General features: G+C 33.7%; 1 protein-coding gene across 1 annotated transcript; it reads left to right on the forward strand.

Annotated features, from left to right (window-relative positions):
- Positions 1 to 145: 145 nt before the first annotated feature.
- On the forward strand, positions 146 to 10,339 carry LOC100892187 (calmodulin-lysine N-methyltransferase). The gene is made up of 11 exons (XM_011668059.2): positions 146 to 327; positions 1,405 to 1,604; positions 2,270 to 2,331; positions 2,700 to 2,760; positions 3,942 to 3,996; positions 4,748 to 4,811; positions 5,274 to 5,334; positions 6,108 to 6,182; positions 8,323 to 8,386; positions 9,166 to 9,294; positions 10,202 to 10,339. The coding sequence occupies exons 1-11, from the start codon at positions 256 to 258 to the stop codon at positions 10,322 to 10,324; spliced, it is 966 nt and encodes a 321-aa protein (XP_011666361.1). The 5' UTR covers positions 146 to 255; the 3' UTR covers positions 10,325 to 10,339.
- Positions 10,340 to 18,088: the final 7,749 nt, after the last annotated feature.

The raw sequence follows: 18,088 nt of genomic DNA on the forward strand, positions 1-18,088 counted from the left end.
CTGCTAGGTGGGCTGTACGTACCGTACCTAGCCATATTAGCTACGGAAACGAACGGTATATAGTTGCAAGTTGTCAGCTGCATATTTTATCAGTTCCTCAGATCAGCTCACCTGACCAAGCTTTGATCATCTCAGTTCAGCCTGACTCGGGCTCAGACATAGATCTAAGGATAGCAGAGTCAAAAGAATATACTCCTGTTTTAAACAAAACCTGATAATGTCAAAAACAAATGCAGAATCTGCAAGTGTGCAAAGATGTCTTCTAAAACAGGATTGAAAGAAAATGACAGGGATGCTGCTAAAAAACGATGGAAACTTCTTGGAAAGGTAAAAGATTATATGTCTGATAAATTATGATGAGAGCTCGCGAGAAGTGCATCCCCATCTAGAGTAGCTATGTTTATTAATTATTAGCCAACTTGGTGTAAACATCTAAATCTACTTGCCAACAAAAAAATGATGATGGTGATGATGACAATGATGGTAGTGGTTGTGGTGGTATTTGTAATGATGCAGATGAAGATAGATCCTGGTGATGGAATACTCCCAAGGGAGCAGAGCGTGTGCACTAAAGAATACTGATTAGCAATAAATCCAATTAGACTACTACCAATAAACATGATGAAACCCATGAATCGCTAGATCTATACAAATGAGGTATGTGATATAAAGATGATAATTTTGAATTAATTTATGGTGGGGGCAATGATGATGATGACAAGGAGGAGGATGATAATAAGTTCCTGGAATGCACTGAGTGCTACGGATGCTGGAGCTAAAGCCGGGTAATATCCAAAGTCCTTTGTAGGTGCAAAGAGACATATCATATACTTTTCTACAAGAGTGCATGTTTATTATTATTATTATTCAGCATCATCATCATTTATTAAAGTTAGCGTTTTCCTGCTAATTATGAGGGGTTTCTGACTTTCACACCACGATAACACACCCTCCTCTTCTTGTCTCAAGCACCTTCCTCATTTAGACCAACCATACTGCTTTCTTTCTTGATCATTATAATAATAATAATAATAATAACAATAATAAAAATGATAATAATAATAATGAAAATAAATAACAATAACATTTAAAAAATAATACCACTAATACTAATTATAATAATCATAATAATATTATGATTATTATAATCATAATTAGTAGTAGTAGTAATAATAATTATAATAATCATGATAGTTAAAGTATTAGGATTATTATAGTGATTATTAGTAGTAGTATGTAATAGTTCTTTAAAAATAAAATATTATAATTATATTAAAATATATAATGGTAGCAAGGATGATGAGTACAGAGCTGATTAGATGACTACATTACCCTGTTAAGGCAAATTTTATCGCCATTATCATTTTCAGAAGTCATATTTTTACAATTTCAATTTTTCAACAGGCTCTGATGAATAAAGGATTCAACAATGAGATCACAAGAAAGAATATAACCAGTGAGGTGTCTGTTCGGAGATTTAGTTCTTATGGATTGTTGACAACCAAAAAACTTCCTTCAATTTCATCATCGTCAGATGGCACAGAAAATTATTCTTGGTTTCAATATTCAAGCCCATCCCACAGAGATTTCTGCATTGATGTCAGGTTTGTATACAAGCCACTTTACTATTACACAGAAATAACCATCTGGTGTGGGTAATTCTTTGATAAAACTGACATTTATCAACCTTCCCGGTACACATGTATAGAGGCGGTCATTTGAGCCAGACTGGCAGACGTCTCAGCGGAACAACCGTTGATATCAGAGACTGAAGCTTTCGGTCTACTTTACTATATATACATGTACAAGGTTTATGAAAGGGTATTTGTAACCTTTTCATGACTATTTTTGTCAGAATTCCTACAATGGCATGGTCCATGCTTTTTGCAACCTTTTTCTAGTCACGGCACACTTTTAAGAATTAAAAAGTTAAATGTTGTTTTGTGTAAAGAAGTAGAAATATCTCGCTCTAGCTCTTAGAAGAAACTTAATGCTGGCTTAATATCCCATGTCCTCCTTCACCTTTTTTGTCAAGAAAACTGGATTTCTCAATAAAGTGGGTTTTTGTTAATGACATATTTTATTGCTGTAATGTACCGTGACTGGCAATAGGGTGAAAACAAAAATCCTGAACAATGTTAATGATGATGCTTGAATCTTTGAATGCTGGTTTGTGTTTGTGAAAAGAACTAGCAAGATCTCTCTGCAAAATGAAGATTTCCTTATAGTGACTTTCTTCTTTTAATGGATTTTATTGAAAACATTGTAGACATCTCAAAGAGCAGTTCTCCCCTAAAGAGCTGATTGGATTCAACAACACTGGAAATGTGTGTAAGTATATCATGATTTGTGTATTATTTGCCCCTAAATTTATTCATTTATTCTAGTTGTTTCTCATATTTTGTAAACATTTCAATAAACAGGGACACTACTAGGATATGATAAAGAGAGTTACAGTACACTTAATAAAAAATATGAAAAATTGATGTTACTGTATGTATGAATCTCTGCCACAAGAGTCAATGAATATTATGTTTCAATATATATGATGCCACAGTTACTAACTGTGAGGTAGATGTTTTTCTGATAAATTGTTTTCATATGTGCAAGTAAATCGACATGAAATTAGAACATTCTCTTCTCTCCCTACCTCTACCTATCTCTCTCTCCCCCTCTTTGGAACCATATATTATTTATAGGTGTATGGCCCTCAGAAGAAGTCTTGGCCCACCATTGTCTGACACACAGAGACTTGTTCAGGTAAACTTAAACTGATAATAGTTTCAGAATTCATTTGGTGAGAACCGGAAGGGCCGTACTCCTTAGTACATGAGATGGCAGTACATCCTTCTGACTCTAAGCACACTCATCTTCAGAACCTCATCCCATTTGACTCATTCATTTTTAAAATTCAATATCATAAAAACAAGACCTAAATAATTGTATCATAATTTTTTAATTAGATGTATGAGATAGAATCATATAATGCCTGTCAGAGAAAGAATATGAACTATTGAGAGGATACAATTGATTTGTTTGATATTGCAAAGCAATTACTTCCTGCATTTCATAATGGCTTGGAATGACCATCCATTCATTAAATCATAATCATTTTGTCTTGACTCTTTGGACTTTCATATCATTCCATTCCATGTGTCTATCTTATCGCGAATCCAAATTAAATTAATTCATTTTATCTTGAAAGTCATTATTGTTCCACAGAATTACATCTAACATAACAATTGAGGTACTTAAGAGTCCCAATCTTGCTGTGGTTCTGGCTTATTTGTATAATAAGATGAAAAATATTACAGTACAATTGCAAGTTTAAATTTTCCCTTTAAGACAACCATCGAGTCACTTTACATTAATTTTTTATGTCACAGGCAAAAAGAAAATCTCAATAAAAGTCTAAAACAGTCTTTAGCCGCCTTTACTCTTTCAGGACAGGATTTAATTTAATGGTTAAATTGATCACATGCTGTTCTTCAAATTGGCAACAACTATATTTGTCTTTTATTGCTACACTGTTCTGACAACATGTGATATCTCTAAAAAAAACAATATCTACATGTATGTGTAGGAGCATTGTCAAAAAGTTGGAAAAATGTCAATTTTGATTGAAGATATTCATTATGAAACTCTCAATGTATTGCCAATTTAAGTATTTTAAAGATTGTTTTTCCTTTAAAAAATTCTTGGCATCTAACGCTATATGGTCATGCAAGAAATATGGATGCAGTGTGTGCAAAAATATTTGCTCTCACTCTGAAACCAGCTGGTATATATTTTAGGGCTCTGAATAAAAAACGTGAAACCACAAAATGTGGAATGAATGTCCCGAAGGGGTACGATGCACTCTTACATCATTTGATTTCATTCATCATTTTGGTTTTGTTGTGTGCACTTGGAAATCATTTGAAATGTTCTACATTTTTCAGAGAGAAGACGGTTTGTGAGCTTGGCGGAGGCATGACATGTTTGGCTGGCATTGCTGTGAGTTCATTCATAAAAAAATCCTTTTTTGATCTGTCATTGACCATCATCAATTGCATGATGATTTTTTTTTACCAGCATTGCCAATTGCATTAAATTCACAAAATCTCATGGTTTTATGTTTTTGTCCTTTTTTTTAAGAGTTTTTGAAATATATATGGTTTGAAAAATTATTCAATTCTTTAAAGGAGATTTATCGTGGTTTGTTTGAAAAGTCACTGATTTATTTTTTTTAAATTTTTTTTATTCAAATGGCTGATTTAGATTGTGATTTGTGTTTAAAAAAAAGATGTTTAAATTGCTAGTTCCGGTTTATGTATGCAATTTGATATTGCCATGACTTAAAAGTGTCTACTTCACCCTCTATGCCCAATGTTCACTTTGACTATGTGTTTGGATGGAAAACAATGATGAAATATAAAATTGTTAAATTAGGATTAACTATAGTGCTATTAACGTTATGAATAGCATTGCTATATTGCTACATAGGGGATCATTTTGCAATTTGTTGTATGTGTGCATCAGGACCCTGGATGTCCAGAGTTGAAATTCTGAGACTTACATGTATGTTCAATGGGCACCTTTCTACTTCTGACTGAGTTTGTACTGAATACGAGTGATTCTCGACTGTCATTGTTAACTTATCTTCAACGATTATGAATTAAAATTTAACTGAGTTTTATTAATAAATACGAATACCATATGAATCTTGATCAGAAAGATTGTATAAACACATGCTCTTTCCTTGCAGGTTGCATGCACTTCTGATGCTGCAAGAGTCATTCTTACGGATGGAAATGATTTATCCTGTAAAAGTATCCTTTTGAATTAATTACGTTTTTTAAATGACATTTTGTCTACTGTTATTTGATATCATTTAAACTGAGATCATGATGGAAAATGTGCATTATTTACTGCAAAGTTGCAAGTCTTTTTTTACTTCCTTGGTTGATTGTTGCTTAAGTATTATATTAATTTTTTTTAATGCAAAGTGATTATCAGGGGTGTTTAAAATATAAACCTTTGCTACTTTTGTTTTATACTTAAACATTTCTCATGCCTTTGACAAAGGCAGTATGAATATGGTTTAGATTACGTTTGTTTATGAAGAATTCACTTTGTGTATTCATTTTTTATTACCTGTATAAAACTTTGAACCAGTTATGCGGCAAATTTCATCTTAATCTCATTTTTTAAATGGCACATAGAACTTTTAAATATGATGGTAATGTTTTTGTATTTTTAGTAAGAATTAATCCTTAATTCTTTATTATCAGATATAGAGGTCATTGTAGAAAAAAACAAGGACAGATTCACAAAGACCGAAGTGAATATCAGGTACAACTTCATTCATATTGTATATATTGTATTTTGTGATATCAGTGATAGCTCATATTAATTCCACTCATGTAAATTTATATGTTTGTGTAGTTTTGCATCTATACCTTTATTTTATTATCAACCCCCCCCCCCCCCCCCCCCCATTTACAAGAACTTGAATCTACTTTTACTACTACTACATGAAGTAGTAGTGGGGTAGATGCCCAGATAAGATAAGCAGTCTAGTGATTAGCATGTAAAACACCCATTTTACAAAAAATCATAATCTAATGAATTACAATTAAAGTAGTTCATTCTTATACCTCAGAAAAAATTAATTGTGGTAATAATAATACACAACATTTATTAGGCGCTTAATACGGTTGTTTCTAAGTGCAACATTGTCTAACTACAAATTACCGACCAAAACTTATAATAAACACACAAATTATAAATCTGTTTTTTATTCAATAAATCATGCATATATAATATTATAAATAAAAATGAGATCAAACATATTCAAACAAACAATGTGATGATATAGATACTGATGATAAAAATAATTATGACACTTTGAAGACCTGACACTTTCCTCTTTTGTGATATGACATGTATAGAAATGTGAGATGGAACAAGGAGAGTAGCTTCATTGACCTAATGAATAACAATTGAAGTTCATCCTAATACCTCAGAAAAAAAATTATTGTGGTGATATAGATACTCGTGATAAGAATAATTATGACAACTTTGAAGATCTGACACTTTACTCTTTTGTGATATGATATGTATAGAAACGTGAGATGGAATGAGGAGAGTAGCTTCAGTGACCTGAGGGAGAGTGTAGATGTCATCCTCAGTGCAGACTGGTAAGGAATCTATGGTATGCCAACTATGCATGCCTTGATGCTACATTGCACTCTCGTCTGTGTGAGTTTCATCCAGGCATGCATTCGTACATCTCTTTCATTCCCCCATCCCCCTTCCTCTCTCTCCCTCTCTCTCTCTCTCTCTCTCTCTCTCACTCTTCCTCTGTCTCTCTCTCTGTCTCTCTCTCTCTCTCTCTCTAGCTCTTTCTTGCTCTTCCTCTTTCTCACTTGTCTGTGTGAGTTTCATCCAGGCATGCATTAGTACATCTCTTTCATTCCCCCTCCCCATCCCTCTCTCTCTATCTCCCTTTCTCTCTCCCACTCCCCCTCCCCCTCTCTCTCTCTCTCTCTCTCTTTCTCTCTATCTCTATCTCTCACTCTTTCTCTATTTCTTTTTCCTATCCTATTAATCTCTGTTTTATTCCACTTCTGTTTTACTGCATGTCTTCTCTTTCTCTCTCTCTCTCTCTCTCTCTCTCTTCCTCCGTCTCCCCCCCCCCCCCCCCCCAAGAAAAATTATCTTTCTTTCTTTCTATTTCTTTCTGTTTCTGGCTCTGTGTCAAATATGTTTTAAGTCCATGTTGTATTATATGTCTGTCTCTCTCCTCCATCCTTATCCATTTGAAATTTATTGATACCACTAATGGCTTTTTTTTTTTTTTTACAATTTTCATCATTATTTCAATGAACAATTAATGTAAGGTTCATTCTTATGGTTAAGCTAGTGCACTTTCTGACAACAGAAATGGAAAAAAATAATCCAATTCTAATATAAATCAAAGACAATTTAGTATAATTTGATATTCAATTTGCCTTGTAGGCAGACTAGAAGCATCATGAACACAGTATCAAGCGGTGGAATATAATGTTTGCCTTGTAGGCAGGCTAGAAGCATCATGAACACAGTATCAAGCGGTGGAATATAATGTTTGCCTTGTAGCCAGACTAGAAGCATCATGAACACACTATCAAGCGGTGGAATATAATGTTTGCCTTGTAGCCAGACTAGAAGCATCATGAACACACTATCAAGCAGTGGAATATAATGTTTGCTTTGAAGCTGACGATGCTATCATACCATAGCACATCCGATCTGTCATACCTTACAAGATGGCTGACAGACGTGTCTTCTGAAGAGGCTTTCTCTTCTAAACATGCATGTATCATCTTTCGGGAAGGGTAGAGTGAGAGAAACAAACAGACCATTAATCAAAAGAGTACCTCCATAGATATTTTTCTTTTTAAGTTTGGGGAGTTGTTTTGTTTTGTTTGGTCTTGTTGATTTTTATCTTTGTTTGTGTTTGTTTGTTTTTAATTTTGCTTTTCTACCTGTACTGCAATCAGGAAATGTTATATTTGAATCAAACTTTGTGATTTTGAAATGGTTTGAATTACTACTTTGAAAAAGTTTCCAAATGGATAGCACACAAAAAGTATCCCTCTTGATTCAGTAAGTAAGCAATTTTAGTCTAAACAGCAGTAAATACTCTTCCTATAAAATAACAACTTTCTTTTCAAATTTCATTGTTTAGATTTCAGACTGCCTCATAGTAATCGATCATTTCAGGAGACCTTTTATCCTCTAAAGACTTAATTATGATGCGAGAAACTGTAACTGTTACCTGTAGCAATTTTTTGCATGTCAATATATGTCAAGTGGGGCTAAAAAGTAGGTCCTAAAAAAAAAAGATGTTGTATTGCCCTTTGCGACCGACCCAAAAATCTTGAAATCTACGATCGGCTTTAAAAAAAAAAAAAAAAATGTATTATAGCAATCAAAACTGAGAAATATTAGCCAAAAAAAAAATGTTTTGGCACTTAAAGGGCAGTACAACATCTTTTTTTAAAGGCCTTATAACAAAATACTCCACCCCCCCCCCCCCAATGGTTTAACATGTTATATGTGAATGAACCTAAATGAGAGTGAATCTGGATATTTCCAGGCTCTGTCTCTAGGAGTTTAATAAAAGGTGGACTCAGATCTGGCAATAGTCTCTTTTGGGGAAAAAAGCAAGTTGGCCGTTTTAATACTCAGAAATAAAGTGTATGTATTCACTGTTCATAGAAGTTAACATTAATATAAACTCTGAATATGTCACAGATTGTTATGATTAACAAGCTACTTTTTTTTTTTTTTCAGCCTGTTTTTTGACCAGTATAGGTCAGACTTGGTGCACACAATCCATAGTCTGCTCTCTGCTGATGTAAGTATGATTTTAGTTCTTGGGAGCAATCATTCAACAACATTGTAACCATTAGCACAAATGCACTTGCAGAAAATATTCACAAGTAGAATTCACAGTTCCTCGGAGAGAACTTAAAGCCGTCGGTCCCCTGGTTGCTTTAATACTTACAAGCATTTACATGCTTTCATAGCAGTCAGGTAAAACAATAATCTACCATAAATAGTGCTAAAAGTTATATCCTCAACCGGGTCTGTACAAGTAGTGATGGTTTTTTTACCTGACTGCTAAGAAAGCATAAATACAACTATTGAAGAGTTGTCTAAAATAGACTTTCTGTGGTGAAATTTTGTTTCATTTTTATATTGGGCATAAAAGTATTCTCCATAGGTTGGCCTCATCATGGAGTTATTTGTTTTTTTATGAGGAAGAATAATGAAGCCATACTTAGTCGAATTATGATTGACTCAACGGGGCATACAAAAGTATCAAATGGTGCTGCAGCCATTATGATAAGGCATCCCTCTGAAGTTGGCCATCACAAGTTTAATAGAGAACAAAATGTTGTCCCTGACAGCCATTGATATTTTTGCCTAAAATATTCAGTTTTGGCCTTGGCCGCAGAAATTGTAAGGAACTGAACTCCATCTTGGCTGCCCAGAGGAAAATTACCTTGGCCGCTGCACAGGCTGCATCCGCAGACCACAAGGCCACTGAATAAAACAAAGGCTCAAGTGAACAGGATATATGGTTAAGAGATTATTTTTTTATTTTCTTTGTGTATGCTTGTTTTTTGACAGGGCATGGCAGTAATATTTGCTCCATGTCGGAACCGCACCCTTGATAAGTTTTGTCAGCAGGCCAAATCCAGCTTCCATCTCACCCTGGAAGAGAACTATGATCCTATGGTGTGGAATGTGTATCAACAGGTCAGTATAGATAGAGATGGATGGTTTTACAATCAAACCTGCTTTAGCAACCACCTGTATAGAAAGACCGCCTCTCTGTAATGGCCATATTTTTTGTTTCCTTTTCTCAAAAATATAAAAATTTACATGAGTGGAATAAACATGAGCTATAACTGATATAAAAAAATGTCTGTTATTTAAACACAATATGAATCAAGTCATCCCTCTTATAGAAACCTGCATTGCAGGAACCTTTGCTTAAAGACCACCTGCTCATAAAGACCGCTTTCCTTGTCTATAACTCCTAACTTTAAGCCAGGTTTAAACCCAGATTAAGTACATAGAAAAGTGGATCAACTGATGAGTGCTAAATATCAACCTTCTTCATCCTATATAAATCCCATAATTCTATGGATAAAAGAGAGTAGAAAACTTGTCACTAAGAAATTAATTTCATGAACAAATTTTTAAAAAAAATCATGCTACGCAATCTCTGTAATTATACAGAATTTATGGGTTGACCTTTAACCATTGCACCATCCTATTTTGAGCCCTGCTTAGCCCATGCAATAGGACATTGTGATCTTTTTTTGTAGTATCATGGATGACTGCAAAATATCTGTATAGCGCTTAATAGACACATAGCTGTATCAATGTATCGGGCGCTATATAAAAGCGGAATATTATCATTATTATTAATAGCATTATAGCGCCCAATACATAGATACCACGATTTGTCTAAGTGCTTTACAGATATATTATTACCCTGGTCATCAGATTCAGGCTTACCTACACACAATGTATGCACATTCTCCACTCCCTGGGGAGCATTGCGGCCAGTCGCCATTTTACAAGCACATACTTGCTCATCCAACCACATTAACATTTCAAACTCCTTCTTACCCATTTTTTTATAAATATAAAATAGGCCAAAGCCCAAGGGAAAGAGGTGTTTGATGAGGACATTCACTACCCCCTGAAGATAACCCTCACCAAGAGAGGTACTCAGAGGTCAACCATCAGAGCGGTGCTAAAGGTCACTCGGAGGTGACCCATGAGACTAAAGTAAATGGTCACATAGAAGTTAAGCATTAGGACTGTGCGAAAGGTGACTTTGAGGTCAACTTTCCGAATGGAGTCGAAGGTATTAACTCATAGGTCAATCGTTTGAATATAGGTAAAAGTCATTCAGAGGTCAACCATCAGGACTGTGCGAAAGGTCACTCAGAGGTCAACTTTTTGAATGGAGGTGAAGGAAACTCATAGGTCAATCATTTTAATATTGATAAATGTCATTCAGAGGTTAACCATCAGGACTGTGCGAAAGGTAACTCTGAGGTCAACTTTCTGAATGAAGTCGAAGGTAACTCATAGGTCAATCATCTGAATATAGATAAAGGTCATTCGGAGGTCAACCATCAGAGCAGTGCTAAAGGTCACTCTGAGGTCAACTTTCTGAATGGAGGTGGAAGGAATCTCATAGGTCAATCATTTTAATATAGATAAAGGTCATTCAGAGGTCAACCATCAGGACTGCGAAAGGTAACTCTGAGTTCAACTTTCTGAATGGAGGTGAAGGTAACTCATAGGTCGACCATAATAATATAGGTAAAGGTCATTCAGATGTCAACCATCAGGACGGTGCGAAAGGTTGCTCTGAGGTCAACTTTCTGAATGGAGTCGAAGGTAACTCATAGGTCAATCATCTGAATATAGGTAAAGGTCACTCAGAGGTCAACTATCTTGATGTAGCTACACGTCATTCAAGGGTCAAGTCCAGAGCTGAAGGTCACTGAATTGAATATGGTCCCCAAATTGCACCAAAGCCATTGGTTACAAAACTGACCTAGCTAATTACACACACTTCTCCAGTTTGGTAGACATCAGTGTTTGAAGTTTTAGTTACAGATGAAGGCCAGTTGCTCTTTATGTAGTATTGTGTTATTTGAATTATTTGAGTTTGCAATTATGATGAAAACAGGGTATGTTCCTTTCCATTTCCAATGTAGTTTATATTTGTGTGTTTGAGTTACGACTGTAGATATTTCATAAGTAGAGAGAAATTTAAAAAGTGAATGTAACACTTGTTTTATTTGTATATCGTTGGTGTGTACATACAGTATACATGTATATTGTATTCAGACATTTTAGAGAACAGAAATTATAATTTCAAGAAGAAAGACAAACTTTTATTTTGTGTGAAGAGAACATTTTAGGTGGACTACACCATCTATAAGACTGAAAAAGCTACCAGTAATATCTGAGCTCTCCCAATCTTTTTAACAGTAGTTGCCACTGTATTTGTAGTACATGGATACACCGGTAAATCGCATTGAAGCATTTTCTTTTCAAATATGGTGTATGTGCAATAATTTTCCTCTTCTTTAAAATAGTCTTTGAAAAGGAATTTTGATAGAAGTACACTCAAGACTGAAAGGTATGAATGTATTTCATTTGCTGAGAAACTTCTGTATTGTATTATGGATTTACTGGGACAGAATTGCTCTTTGAATATTAAAAAAGATCTTGTTTTCATTAACATGTTCAATGCTAGGTAACAGACAAAATTGAAAATAAATGTTAATATCACGCAAGAGTTCCACTTGTATTATGTTCCTATTTCTTGTCAGACGCTTCATGTACACCATATTTTAGTTTCTTTCAATTAAAAAGTAAAGGGTGCCCGTTTGTGTGGGTGATAAAATGTTATGATTAGGCATTAGCTGTTATTCTATATGTGTGAAACATCTTCATGTAAAAATATACGATCAATATTTTAAATCTCTACACTTGCTTGGATGAGAAGAAATGTTTTGCACAGATGGAAAAAAATATGTCTAGTTTATTCTCAATTTCATTATTTATCTCGTTCCATAACCCTTCTCTTTCTCTCACTCTATTCCCAAGAATCTCTCCTCCTCTATCTCCAAGTATCTGTCCCATCTCTCTCTATACTTTTCTTCTCCCTCCCAGCAAACCCATGCATTAAACTCCACTGCATTAAACTTTTCTCAAACCAGAAATTTAACAACACAAAATACTCTAAGAGACATTTCCAAATTAGGAAGTATTTAATTGAACAAGAAAAACATAACCTTTTTGTATGATATAAATAATATTAAAAGAAAGAGGAAACATCAAAATGTTCTGCCCAAAGTGACCGATCCATCTGCATTAATGATGATACATCGGTGCACTTCCGGCTGGTACATTTTAAATGAAATAAAACATAAATTATACATCCAAGCTTCAGAATTGGTCTTCTACATACATTCTATACATTATTCTATACTAAAGCTGCTGCTACCCAAATTCTCAGTGATAATTTAATGTAGATCATGTACAGGATGTCTGTAAAGAAGTGAAAATCTTTTAGCTCATTTATTTTTAAGGGTATTTAACATTTAAAGTGACTTCTGCAGAAAACAGTAAATACAAAACTTCATTTTTGAAACAACAAATTTCACAAGTTTTGATGCTGATCAGAACAATGTCTGCAGGCACAGACTATTGTCATATTTCAGACACTGGCTGAATCAAGAGCCTATTATCATAGTCTAGCACACAGACAGTTCAGACTTCAAAGTGACTAAAGGGTCTGTACTGGCTAAGTAGAGAATATATTTCTACCCGTCTACAATTATAGCAATAAAAACATAATTTACTGAACACTTAGGGTGACGGTACACATTTATGACAATGCCATATATTATTCTTGGGTACGGGTCTCGATGCACTTCTTACGTTACAACATACTGAACAGACATCACAGGGCAAGAGTCTGTACAACTCTAGAAACTATATTTTATTCATTTTATTACTTGCCTTTGTTTTTATTGCCGAAATAAGAGTTTCGGGTAGCAGCAGCAGCAATGAATGCATTAAATGGCAGGCTTACAAAACAAACACGAGTATTGACTGGAAAAATCAAAATTTCGGTTACAAATTTCTACCCTATTCGATTGTCGAGTAAACAGGAATTTTGTTTGCAGCTTTGGAGAGTACCGTACATACATAAATAATATATACACACCCATGCCCTTTTTCTTGAAGTATTTTTTTTTATCTCTTTATCTTTCTGTCTCATTCCAACTTTATTCCGCTGTTATAATTATTCTTAAGAGAAACGTATACATGTATTCCCACATGGAATTGTCTGTTTAAAACATGAATACACAATTTACAAGAAAACAAACATTCAAATAAAAAAAGGAACATATAAATCATTTGCAAACAAGATCAAAATATACAAGAAAATGTAATTGTGCAACATCATACTTTAGAACTAAATCCTACTAGGTGTAGACATATATATTTTGGTTAATTCTATAGCATAACTACAATTTCCATTCATGATTTTAACTTTTGTTTTGTTGCTTAAACACGATTCTAATGTGCTTGTCTTAAAGTAAAGCTAAGAACATCAAATCAACTGCTTCATTTCAGCCTCGATTGTGACAACCAATCTTTTTCTACGTGTATCACTTCATCACAAATGAATGTGTTTGCAGGCGAGTATACAATTTATTGAAGAAAATTCCAAACGGTAACTACAGTGCGTGATTGTCTTATTGTGAACCAATTCTAGTTGCTAATTTTGTCTACCGGTACAACTAGGTCAAATAGCACACGCCTACTGTGATTCAATTTCAGAAATTACACAGATTCAATTTCCAGATGAATTATTTCACTTCTGTGTCATACTGGTTATAATGCATGAAGCAGAGGTATTCTTAGTTGGATAAACAATATCATTTCTAATCGGCATCATGGCTTAACTTTTACAACTAAATACTCTGTAGCTTTCAAGACAAGCAAACAGGTAATGATGTGAAGCATTAATTGCGAATAAACTGGAAATAAATGTACAACTATACACACTATTTACGAGGAAATTCTGCACAATTTTGTGAACACTGAATGAACAACTTTATTTTTGGCCATTAAAAAGAAGACAACACTGATTTGGCATGTTCTTACTTTACATAGTGGAGATTACTACACGACTTCAAATGCAGAATAGTATCGAAAGTATTTTGAAATACACCGAATAACAGTTTAAGGTGCAATTATGTGGCTCTGCCGAGCTGAATACACAAATGTTTAATTTTTACCCACATCTCCATCTAGAAAAATTCTTATAATAGTCCTTTAAGATTGAATGCATAGGAATTGTGTCTTTCTACATATACATGTATGCATAGGAAGATTCCAGAGGTTTTTTTAAGGACAATTTAAAAGGAAAAATGGATTTGGTTGGCATTTTTTCAAAGTAACTTTACAACTATTCCCACAGATACTTCTTCCTTCTGTACAATGGCATGGACCTTATGCTAAACAAGTTATCCATTAAAGTCTACTATCGATACTACTAATGGTTGTGGATTTTATCTTTGTCATACCATTCATGAAACACTGTGTTGCCAATGTGAGACCAGCTTAACAACACTATAAGAACATGATGAACAGAGATTGCATTCTACTTTAAAATAAGGAATTTCATTTAAACTCTTTCATGAATAGGTATTACATAATCAAATTGAATTATATTTCATTGTTACAACAACAAACTAGAATATTTATCTACACATAAATGTATAAGCAATATATATCAAACTCTAATTCAGAATAGAAAAAAAGTAAAAAGTCACAGCAAAAATAAAAGGGGGAAAAAACAAAAATGGAAACAACAAAAATCCACACACGCACGTATATGGGAGCCTGCCCCTCAGAAATTTCACAAGTAAATAAAATTTCATCTGAAGATTTTACACTTTACTCTCTGTGACAGAATATAAACAAAACTCCAACACATGCATCATACTCATCTACATTACTACAGAACAAATTCATCAGAAGATTCCCACTTAAAAGAAAAAACAAAAATTTCACCTACCGGTAGTTTTTTTTTAAAACATGAATTTAACATGAAATTTTTAAGGGATATCTGCATATATTCAACTGGCATATTTCAGTTTTAAAAATACACTTCATTTCTCGGACTTCTAATTTGGTTTGGTTCAAAATTACGGGGGTAGAATTGGCTATGCCTTTTTTGAAATAAAATTGTAATTTACTTGATATTGATGGAAACATTTACAAGACATAAACTGCAGTGCAATTTCTATATTGCCTCTAAAATGTTTGTTCCAATTTAGCAAATTTGCAATATTTAGTATTAAGGCATTGCATCTCATAATCAAATGATTTTCCAAAGCTGTTTGTATTCATATTGTATGAACAATCTTTTAAAAATTAATTCAATAGAGTCTTTATCCAAAAGTGAATTAAATTGATATTGGTGTCACTTTTGAGGGACATCACAATGGGATGTGAAGATGATTTCAAGCACAAAGACAAGTTTCCAGATTCAAAGAGATCTCTCATTATAATTTGATCTTTTCCTACTGTAAACTTCACATTTCATCTGTGTCTTTTTTCTTTAAATATTCATATAGCATTAAAACTGAAAATAAACTTCTAAACGTTGGTTTATTTTCAAACTGCATTATAAAACAGAACAATCTACACCAAACTCAAATATTGCTAAAATTATGCCAGCTGAATTTCTGCCTCTGAAATAACCATCACAATTATTACACAGCTTCACAACAATCAATTTACTGTTCACATATTCATTCTACACCTTGAAAAAGAATCAATTTTTTTTCATACTTGATCAATTCTCATCTAAAAACTACATCGAGTATAAAGTATACACACACTTTACAAGCTTCTCATTTTTAAATCTAAGATACCTTACAAACATATCTTGTTGATAATAGTACACCCTTTATAGTCCTTAACACAAATAGAGAGTAAGAGAGAGAGAGAGAGATTTACATGTGTTATAATTGTTTTTGTTTAAGATACATTAAGCTTTCACATTATGCAATGCATGCATATAACAACAATTCTCTTAATTTGGATAAATGTTTATCATATATAACTTTCTGATAATGCATAATGTGAAATGAATATTGAGATAAGAAAAACCATTTTGGTTCCTTCTCATAAACTCCAGGGAGTGTAAAGTTTAGGTTTCTTGAATTTGAAAAGGTTCTATACTTTTATGTATTACAAACTACAATCTTCAAACAGAATCCTTTAGATTTCAAAAAAATGTTCTTGACATGTTTGTTAAAGAATACTTTGAAGCCCCTGCATGTTGCTAAAGTACATCATTTCAAATCAATGGCAAGAAGAGGTTTGTAATACTTTGACAAAATCTTTTTTGATTGAAAGGTAACAAAACTTCCCAGAGTATCTTCACAAAATAGGCCTAAATGGAAATATCAATCAAAGAAGCTATTAAAACTTTTTCATTTTTATTTTGCTTTCATAACACCAAAATGGAAGTAATATTTTGGGGGAAATACCACTGGCTAAAACAAAATCATTCAGAAAGTTAAGAAATCTTCATAGGTAGGTCGTGTTGTGAAGACTGTTTTTGTTTAATGTAAAATGCATTAATGTATCAAACATTGCTTACATTTTTATCATACTTTAAATGAATTAGGAAGGTGTTCCTCTACAAGAGCATGTTTTGCATGCAGAAGTGTTGATGTTTGAAGCTTATCTGCAGTATATTTAACCCTCTGCCTACCACGAGATTGACATGCCATTGACTTTGTACATGGCACTCCCATATTTGGCACAGACAGGGTTAAGGGGATTTCCCCACCAGAGAGGGGATTCCCCTACCAGAAAGGGTATTCCCCCACCATGGAAAATGGACTGGCACATGACTTTAACACAGAGGAGCGGTACACTGTTTGAATGGGAGGAAAGAAATTCCATCCCAAAGGCACCTTCATTTTAACATCAAATTCACAATGCATACTGTGAAAGGAAACTAATATAAGAAGAAAAAAAAAAATCCATTTCGAAATGGAGATCACGTCATTACAATTTATACTGGACTACCATAACAATGTGATGGGTAAGGGAAAATGACATGTCTGTGTAGAAAATCTGGTTCACTTTGGTATGATTTGCACCAATTACACCAATGTTTCCTTGAAATATGTGACAATTAATCTTAATTTCATATTTAGTCAGTAAATATCTTAAATCCATCGTTACGGATGTTCGATATTAAACAATAAGACTTGTTCAGATAAATCCCATCTGAGAAAAATGATGTAAAAGAATCACAGATAATGACTCGTTGACAAAAGATTGTCACTTCAATGGTTCCAAGTGTTTTATGAGTTGGTTCGGGTGGTGAGGGGATTAGGAAAAGGGTGGGGGAGATATACAGTGTAATGGTCTGCAGTGTAGCTACTAAACCTTAAAAGCAATGCAGACAAAACTAGTGATATGCATTCCTAACAGAAATCGATACACGTATTGTTGCTATCACACTCAATCCAAAACAATCCACATTTTGAATAATGTAAGAAAAAGTGTCCACTAATGTGCCTGTACAAAACAACAATTACATCTTGATATATTGCATCCATAAGTAATGAAAACAACAACAAATGCTCTGTGAATCAACAACGTCTATTGCCTATTTCGATGTTATTTTATTTCATTTCTTCTAAAAACTCAATTTTGTTTCCTTCTCCAGTTTATGAGAACACTTAAAGATACAATGCAAAGAAATTTATCCACGATTCACAAGAAACTAAGATCGACGAGATTCACAAACAATAAAGAAATATGTGATGCGATACAGATAAACTTTTCGATCTACCCGTATAATATCCGAAGAAAACAAAACACACTCTTCAACCCTACGCTAATAAAGAAACACATATCCACACCCCGACATCTTGTACCATTTACCTACGAGAATGAAAAGAAAAAA

This window comes from Strongylocentrotus purpuratus, unplaced genomic scaffold (assembly GCF_000002235.5).
Source record: "Strongylocentrotus purpuratus isolate Spur 01 unplaced genomic scaffold, Spur_5.0 spur5_scaffold_5, whole genome shotgun sequence".
Taxonomy (NCBI): domain Eukaryota; kingdom Metazoa; phylum Echinodermata; class Echinoidea; order Camarodonta; family Strongylocentrotidae; genus Strongylocentrotus; species Strongylocentrotus purpuratus.